This window comes from Melospiza melodia, chromosome 7 (assembly GCF_035770615.1).
Source record: "Melospiza melodia melodia isolate bMelMel2 chromosome 7, bMelMel2.pri, whole genome shotgun sequence".
In the NCBI taxonomy this organism is placed as follows: domain Eukaryota; kingdom Metazoa; phylum Chordata; class Aves; order Passeriformes; family Passerellidae; genus Melospiza; species Melospiza melodia.
The window spans coordinates 5,479,627-5,489,337 of record NC_086200.1 but is presented as its reverse complement, the minus strand read 5'-3'; the positions used below and the strand labels follow the sequence as shown (position 1 = coordinate 5,489,337).

The window sequence follows — 9,711 nt, the reverse complement described above, 5'->3', positions numbered from 1 at the left end:
AAGCAGCTGCTGGCAGGGACAGCTCCAGGCAGCAGAGCCCTGGACAGGCAGTGGGGGGAAATTGCCCCAAGGCTGTGCTGGGATATTTCAAGTCCTCTCCAAACCCAACTATTCCATGATTACTTTTCTTACAGATGCCCATGCCAAGACAAAGAAAATGTCCAACAGCAGCTCCATCAGGCACTTCCTCCTGCTGGCATTGGCAGACACGCGGCAGCTGCAGCTCCTGCACTTCTGCCTCTTGCTGGGCATCTCCCTGGCTGCCCTCCTGGGCAACGGCCTCATCATCAGCGCCGTAGCCTGTGGCCACCACCTGCACACGCCCATGGTCTTATTCCTGCTCAACCTGGTCCTCAGCGACCTGGGCTTCATCTGCACCACTGTCCCCAAAGCCATGCACAATTCCCTCTGGGACACCAGGAACATCACCTACACAGGATGTGCTGCACAGCTCTTTTTCTTTATGTTCTTCATCTCAGCAGAGCTTTCCCTTCTGACCATCATGTGCTACGACCGCTACGTGTCCATCTGCAAACCCCTGCACTACGGGACCCTCCTGAGCAGCAGAGCTTGTGCCCACATGGCAGCAGCTGCCTGGGCCACTGCCTTTCTCTATTCACTGATGCACACAGCCAATACATTTTCCCTGCCCCTGTGCCATGGCAATGCCCTGGGCCAGTTCTTCTGTGAAATCCCACAGATCCTCAAGCTTTCCTGCTCCAAATCCTACCTCAGGGAACTTGGGCTCATTGCAGTTAGTGCCTGTTTTGTATTTGGTTGTTTTGTGTTCGTTGTTTTCTCCTATGTGCAGATTTTCAGGGCTGTGCTGAGGATCCCCTCTGAGCAGGGACGGTACAAAGCTTTTTCCACCTGCCTCCCTCACCTGGCCGTGGTCTCCCTGTTTGTTAGCACTGCAGCCTTTGCCTACCTGAAGCCCCCCTCCATCTCCTCCAAATCCCTGGATCTGGCCCTGTCAATCCTGTACTCAGTGGTGCCTCCAGCCCTGAACCCGCTCATCTACAGCCTGAGGAACAAGGAGCTCAAGGCTGAAGTGTGGAGACTGATGACTGGATGCTTTCAGGAACATTAATTTGATGGCCAATTGCTGCAAACCACTTGTAATCGAAATCATCTTATTGTTGGTTTGACTGTAGGTTTTTTTTTTTCCTTTATATTAGTTTTCTCATATTGTCCACAAATAAATGTCTTTGTTTGTGCCATTTCTCATTTTGGTTCTCTCCAACTTCCCTGTGGCCACAGACTTTGTCAATGAGGGGTTGCACTCTGGGTGACTTTAAAGGAAATAAAGGATGTCCCAGCCACGTTTTCTGCAGAGATGCCCTTTTGTTGCCTTCTCTGGAGCTGCAGCAGCAATGTCTGTGTGCAGAGCTGGGGACAGATCAGTGCTGGCACAGCAGCTGTGCCCAGCTGCAGCAGCACTTGGTGTTTCCAGTGCTGCTTCCATGGCCCTGCCCTACTGCCCTGGTGGCCCTGGTGTTGCTGCAGGGCCTGAGTGCTCTTGGGGCTGGGCACAGCCCTGGGAGTGGCAGTGGGGCGCAGCAGGGACAGGCCAAGTAATATAAATAATTTGTAATATAAATCATCTTTGATAGTTCTTTTGGATTTGTCCTTTTTTCCCCCTGTGTTTTAGTTTTTTATTATTGTTCACAAAGTAAAACCATTGTTTGTGCCATTTCTCATTTAGTTTCTCTGCACCTTCCCTGTGTCCACAGACTGTGTCAATGAGGGGCTGTGCTCTTGGTGTCTTTAAAGGAGCTAAATGATCTCCCAGCGAAGTTTTCTGCAGTGATCCCCTTGTGTTTCCTTGTCTGGAGCTGCAGCAGCACTGTCTGAGTGCAGAGCGTGGGCCAGATCAGTGCTGAGTCCATCAGCTCTGATCCTGCTGGCCACACCATTCCTGATCCAGGCCAGCAGCCACTGGCCTTCTTGCCCACCTGGGCACTCTGCTGCCTCATGTCTGGCCTGCTGTCCAACAGTGCTGCAGGTCCCTTTCTGTCTGGCTGCTCTCCAGCCACTCTGTCTCCAGCCTGTAGCGCTGCAGGGGTTGTTGTGGCCAAAGTGCAGGACCCGGCACTTGGACTTGTAAAACCTCACCTTGTTGGATTTGGGCCCTGGATCCAGCCTGTCCAGGTCCCTCTGCAGAGCCCTCCTACCCTCCAGCAGATCAACATTCACACCCAGCTTAGTGTCATCTGCAAATTTGCTGATGCTGGACGCAGTCTCCTCATGCAGATCATCAGTGCAGATATTGAAGTCCACACTGGCTGGCTCTGATCCCTCTGCCATCCTGTGGGTGCCCTGTGATGGCACTCAAGGTGATCTGTTCCATAACCTTGCCGGGCACCCAGGTCAGGCTGACAGGTCTGGAGTTCTCCAGATCCTCCTTCCAGCCCTTCTTGGGGATGGGCTCACACTGCCACCTCCAGTCCTCTGGGACCTCCCTGCTGAGCCAGCACTGATGGTAAATGATGGAGAGCAGCTTGGGGAGCTCATCCACCAGCTCGCCCACCCCCTTAGGATGGATCCCATCTAGTCCCGGAGACACCTGTGAGCATCTGAGAGGATCAGCACGTCAACAATTTCTTCCTCAGGGATTACAGGGACTGTTCTGCTCCCTGTGCCCATCTATCAGCTCAGGAGAACACTTGTCCTGAGGAAAACCTGTGCTAATATCGAAAATTGAGAGAAACAAGGTGTTAAGTAGCTTAGCCTTTTTTCTTTAATTACTGTATTCTCCACTGCATCCAAAAAAGGAGTAGATGTTCTCCTCATCCCATGTTTTGCTATTAGTTTTTTTGTAATAACATTTTTTATTATTTTTTACAGAAGTGGTCAGGTAATGCTCTAATTGAGCTTTGGCTTCTCAACTTTTCTTTCTGCATCACCAAATAACATTCTTAAACACTTCCTAAGTTTCATGACCTTCTGTCAAAAGTTGCGTCCTTTTTTTCCCCCTGAGTTCCCATAAAAGCTCCACAGCCAGCCAGGCCAGTCATTTTCCTCACCAGCTCATCTTCTGCCACACTGGGACAGGCTGCTCCTTCCCCCTTAAGATTACTTCCTTGAAATGTGTCCATCCTTCCTGGACCCCTTTGTTTTTAAGGGATGTTTTCCTTAAAAAAAATCAGTGCATGATTCAGTACTCCCCAAATCAGCATCCTAAATAGGCCAAAGTCTGCCCTTCCTAATTCCAGTGTAGAAGTTTTTTTCCTGTCCCTCCTTCTTTCACAGAACATTGAACACTTGATTATTTCATGGTCACTGTGCCCCAGGCAACCTCAAAGCCCCACATCTGCCACCAGCCCTTCTCTGTTTGTGAACAGCAGTAGCAGACAGAGCTTTCCTTGGCAGTGGAAGTGTTACCAAAAATTCAGCAAAACAGAAAACTCCTTAACCCCAGTATAGCATTAAGAAGCAGCATTCTTTATTCAGCTGGATGCATGGGGGATAGCTCCTCCCAAAGCCCTGCAGGCTGAGTGCAGGAAAGTTTCTGTTTATATTCTGTATATTGCACACATATTCATTGATTTTCCCAGACTAAACATAAATATGATAATAATTTCCCCAAAATCATTAACATATTTCCCCTCCCCTTTTCCTATGTGTTCTTCTGTCCTGGTGTCCCTCTGGTGGTCCCTGGTGGTCGTGGACCACAATGTTCCAGTGGGGCAGGCTGAGCTGGCAGGAGGCTGGTAAACTTTTAGTTCCTCTTCTCACACAATGGGGAATTGTGTGGTTTCCATCTGTGACATCAGAGACCATCTGTGTGACATTAGAGAATGGGCTGTGACATCACAGAGATGCCGCCACTACAGGGGCTATGGTGTGGTGTCCCGGGTCAAGCACGGCTCTGTGGCAGCACCCGTGCCACATGGACCAAGACACGCTGGCACCAATGTGGTGGACAGTGAAATGGTGTTTATTAACTACCAACAGGGGTAATTTGTAACGGGGGTAACGGCAGGGCAACGGTAAAGGGAGAGGGGTTAGGTATAATATCGCGAGATCTCCCAAATAACATGATATATTAAACCCACATTCCCCCCCCCCTTCATGACCTATTAAAAACATAGGAAACGGTAATGTTAAAACTGCCTAGTGGACAGTAACAAACTTGTAATTGCAACAAAACAAACAACTGTAGCAACTTTTAACAAACTTGTGAGTGTAAATATTTAACAAATGAAAAGTTAAACAATGTAACGCACACAAAAAACTAATTACCTCTAACTGGTTTTCTACGAAAAAAAAAAATGAACTTATTTAAAACAGAGGGCGATCTGTCAGGGGGCTGATTGAACTGTGACTTCGGGCATTCTTGCAGGACTTGCTCAGCTTATGTGTTGTCATCATAGCACCAAATTTTCCTCCCAGAATCTGTAATCTGTTTGACTTTAAAACCAGGGTGTTTTGGAGAGCCCATGTCTGGACTCATGTTCTCCCCAAAACACCCTTTGGACCCGTTGGCGCAGGAAAAGTTCTGGGTTGACTGGTATTCCATCTAAGTAGAGACAGAACTTGGCCAGAGTTCCAACTCCACTTGGCGGATACTGTTGGGAAATTTAGGAGACTAGAGAATGGAAAATACAAAGCCGTGGCTAATTCCAAGTCCTGCACCTGTAAGATAGCGTGTCCTTGGGCCTAGCTGTAGAAGGATAACAAATAGTGAAAGGGACATGAGAAAAGAGAGATGTAACCCCTAAGGAATGAGGAAGAGTTCATGGTATAGTTTAACCAATAGATTGCTTGGCTTACAGAATATTCATGAGCTTATTATTTGCTGTATAAGTGTTTGATGCTTTCTTCAATAAACTGGACCTGTGATGAACTATCTGGTGTCCTGGTGTCCTTCCTGTGACAAATGGTTGACCCCGAACACTGACCCCCTCATCTCAACTAAAAGAAAAAGGGGGAGAACACGCCACGGTCGAGGAAGTTGGAGTTGGGTCCTGAGCAGCCAGGATGGTGCCAGAATTTTGAAGCACCCTTGGGGTTCACATCGGTGACTCAAGCCATTTATGTGCTGACGGAGCCTGGAAAGCTGCAAGACTGCGCACGAAAGAGGTATGAAAAGGCAAGCAGCATATAAGTTATCTGCCGCGTATCTAGAATGGCGAGGGATAAAGAGGATAGATTTGTTATTAGCCTACGGATACGCTGAAGAAACTTTCCTTAACGCACATGAACTTTCAGAATGGAGAAAATCTGGGGATATACTGTGGGAAGCAGTGTTAGAAGATGATAAGTCAGCAAAGAAACCGAGCAAGCCATGGCGGGTGATATACAATACACTTCAGCATGTCTCTGAGTGCAAAGCAGCAGCTGTGGCTCAGGGCGGCTGCGAGGCTGTGCTGCTCCGAACTTGGCATGGGCGCTCCGCCATGGGGAGCAGCCGCGGCGAGCGGTCGCCTGAAATGCTGCACTGCAGTGGCGGCAGCGGCAGCAGCTGTGGGGGGTTTCACCCCCTCCGACACAAGCGCCGCGGGACTGGAGCGCTTCTTCCAGCGGGAGCACTCTCCCTCCGCCCCGCAGCCTGCAAAAGCTTCAGTGTGAGACCTAACAGCTTAATAAATGTGACTCTTGTCAACAAAAGAAAGATTTCTACTGCAATTAAGAAGCCAGTGATAATAAACAAAGGACACCGAGGACCATTACTGTCAAGACGTTTTTCACCTAAGTTAAAAGGACTTTTTCTTTTTCCTAGCAGAGACTGTGAAAGAGACTTTAAATATCAGAAGCCCAACTAACTCAGTCAGTAGAACATTAAACTCTGGAATTATATTTTGAAAAAATTTAAAAATGTTAAAAATGTGTTAAAGTGGTTGTAGAAGAAAGATGTAATGAGTGTGGTTTTTGTATTTTTTAAAGCTTTGTTTAGATGTGATAAAAGTAAAAGCAAGCAATGAATTTAAAAGAATTTTTCCACAGGTATACCTTGAACAAACTTCTTATGTTTAAGTGCATTCAAGTATAAAAATGCTGCAGCAAATACATGAAGAAACTTGTTTTAGCTAAGTGTTTTAGAATCAGGCCTGTAAGTAAGGTATAGTAAATACTATATTCTCTTTCTATAGTAAGTATTATCCGTTGTTAAGTAGTTTAAGTTAAATTATCTATTAAGTGCCATTAAATGTTAAATACTGTTAAGGTTTAGTTTTGTTAAGTTTATCTCCTGTTAAGTTTAAGTGTTATTAAGTTTAAGTAGAGCTAGATTCTGTTTAAATTATATTAGGTTTAAGTTATGTAGAATTTAAAGTCAGTTAAGTTTTGTTAAAGTTTTGTTAGATTTAAGTGATTTTACATGTAAGTTCTGTTGATTTAAAAATCTGTTAAGTTTAAGTAAAGATAAGTTTAAGTAATGTTAAGTTCTATTAAGTTTAAATATTTGAAGTTTAAGTATTTTAAGTCTAGGTACTATTAAGTTTAAGTGATGTTAGATTTATCCTTTTATGATAGGCGTTTATTTTTATCACTTGTGTGTAAAGTGTTGTTGTGAACATCAGAGAAACTCTAGTTAAAAAAGGACAATCAGAAGCATTTGTGAGTAGAGCCATTCCTGTTTGAAGTATATCTGCTGTTTGAGAATAGAAAGCAAACTGACCAGGCAATTGACACGGGTGAAACCTGCGCACATGTTACTCCTTTAGCTTATTTTTGTCGTTTGTATTAGCACACCTGAGTTTGGTTTGAGCCTTGTAGCACATAGAATCCTTTTTGTATCTGTTATATAGCATATCCTATAAAAAGTGACAGCCTTTTTGGTTTGTTTCCCTGGCTTAGATCCCTTGTAAGAGAGAAACCTTGCTAGCTGAGAACACTGTTTGAAATATTGTTTAGTTGTTAGAATTGCCTATTTTTGTGTTGCAAAGAGTGTGAACACAGTTAGCCCATAGAATTTTGCTTTTCATAAAAAATAAAAACAGGGGAAGTGTTGGGAAATTTAGGAGGCTGGAGATTGGAAAAGTACAAAGCCGTGGCTAATTCCAAGTCCTGCACCTGTGAGATAGCGTGTCCTTGGGCCTAGCTGCAGTAGGATAACAAATAGTGAAAGAGACATGAGAAAAGAGAGATGTAACCCCTAAGGAATGAGGAAGAGTTCATGGTATAGTTTAACCAATAGATTGCTTGGCTTACAGAATATTCATGAGCTTATTATTTGCTGTATAAGTGTTTGATGCTTTCTTCAATAAACGGGACCTGTGATGAACCACCTGGTGTCCTGGTCTCCTTCCTACAACAGAACCCCATAACCACATGACCGTGATGGAACCCCATAACCCCATGACCTTGATGGACCTCCATAACCACATCACCCTGCTGGACCCCCATAACCCCATGACCTTGATGGAACCCCATAACCCCATGACCTTGATGGACCCCGAGGACCTTGATGGACCCCCATGACCCTGATTGACCCCCATAACCACATAACCTTGATGGATCCCCATAACCCCATGACCCTGATGGAACTCCATAACCCCATGATCCTGCTGACCCACCATGACCTTGATGGACCCTCATGACCCTGATGGACCCCCATGACCCTGATGGACCCCCATAACCCCATAGCCTTGATGGGCCTCCATAACCTCATAACCCTGATGGACCCCCATAACCCCATGATCCATCCCATAACCATGATGGAACCCCATGACCCTGATAGACCTTCATAACCACATGACCGTGATGGAACTCCATAACCCCATAATCATGATGGACCCCCATAACCCCAATAAATCCCCATGACCTTAATGGACCTCCATAACCCCATGATCCATCCCATAACCATGATGGAACCCCATGACCCTGATAGACCTTCATAATCACATGACCGTGATGGAACTCCATAACCCCATAATCATGATGGACCCCCATAACCGCAATAAATCCCCATGACCTTGATGGACCTCCATAACCACATGACCCTGAAAGACCTTCATAACCCCATAACCATGATGGACCCCCATAACCACATGGCCTTGATGGACGTCCGTAACCCCATTACTTTGATGGACGTCCATAAGCCCATAACCATGATGGACCCCCATAACCCCATGACCCTGATAGACCTTCATAACCACATGACCTTGATGGAGCTCCATGACCCCATGGCCCTGATGGAACCCCATAACACCATGACCCTGGTTACTGCCATGATCTTGATGGACCCCCATAACCACATGACCCCATAACCCTGATGGACCCCCATAACCACATGTCCCTGTGCGGGATGTCCCCATGTGGGATGTGCGGGATGTCCCTGTGCGGGATGTGCGGGATGTCCCTGTGCGGGATGTCCACGTGTGGGAAGTCCACGTGTGGGATGTCCCTGTGCGGGATGTCTGCGTGCGGTGCGAAGCCACCGGCCCCCCACAAGAACACCCGGGGCAGCTGGGCCACCACCAGGAGCAGCGCGTCACCGACCAGGACGGGGTGGCAGGACACCGGGGACAAGCCTGGGGGAGAGGGGACACGAGTGAGGAGACCTTGGAGACCTTGGGGACCTTGGAGATGTTGGAGATGTTGGGGTAATGGGGATCTTGGGGACCTTGGGGAGCTTGGGGACACTGGGGACCTTGGAGATGTTGGAGATGTTGGAGACCTTGGGAATCTTGAGGACATTGGGGACTTTGGGAATATGGAGGTTGTTGGGCACATTGGAGATGTTGGGGACCTTTGGGACCTTGGGGACATTAGAGATGTTGGGGACATTGGAGATGTTGGGGTGATGGGACATTAAAGACATTGGAAAACACTGGGGACATTGGAGATGTTGGGGCAATGGGGACCTTGAGGACCTTGGGGACATCGGAGATGTTGGAGACCTTTGGGACCTTGGGGACATCGGGGGCACTGGGGACATCAGGTGCACTGGGGTGATGGGGCCTTGGGGACCTTGGGGACATTGGAGAATGTTGGGGACACTGGAGATGTTGGGGTGATGGGACCTTGGGGATACTGAGGACATTTGAGACCTTGGGGACATTGGAGATGTTGGGGTGATGGGGCCTCGGGGACATTGGAGATGTTGGGGACCTTGAGGACCTTGGGAGTATGGAGGACTCTGGGGACATTGGGGATGTTGGAGCAATGGGGACCTTGAGGACCCTGGGGACATTGGGATGATGGGGACCTTGGGCACACTGGAGATGTTTGGGACCTTGGAGACCTTGGGGACCTTGTGAACATGGAGGGTGTTGGGGCCGTTGGGGACATTGGGGACCTTGGAGATGTTGGGGTGATGGGGACCTTGGGGACATTGGAAACCTTGGGGACATTGGAGATGTTTGGACATTGGGACACTGGGGACACTGGAGATGTTGGGGTGATGGGGATATTGGGGACCCTGGGGACATTGTGATGATGGAGGGCGTTGGGGACATTGGAGATGTTTGGACATTGGGGACATTGGGGACCCTGGAGATGTTGGGGTGATGGGACACTGGGGACATTGGAGATGTTGGGGTGGTGGGACACTGGGGACATTGGAGATGTTGGGGTGATGGGGACACTGGAGACCTTGGGGACATTGGGATGATGGGGACCTTGGGCACACTGGAGATGTTGGGGTGATGTGGACATTGGTGATGTTGGAGTGATGGGGACATTGGAGATGTTGGGGTGATGGGGACATTGGAACACTGGGGACATTGGAGATGTTGGGGTGATGGGGACATTGGAACACTGGGG

At 47.8% G+C, this 9,711-nt stretch overlaps 1 protein-coding gene across 1 annotated transcript; it reads left to right on the top strand.

The window, feature by feature from the left end:
* Window positions 1-502: 502 nt before the first annotated feature.
* On the top strand, window positions 503-1,021 carry LOC134420470 (olfactory receptor 14J1-like; the record flags this gene model as incomplete). Its single annotated transcript, XM_063160637.1, has 1 exon — window positions 503-1,021. A coding segment is annotated over exon 1 (519 nt), but the record flags the coding sequence as incomplete, so codon positions are not given.
* Between the last annotated feature and the right edge of the window lie 8,690 nt (window positions 1,022-9,711).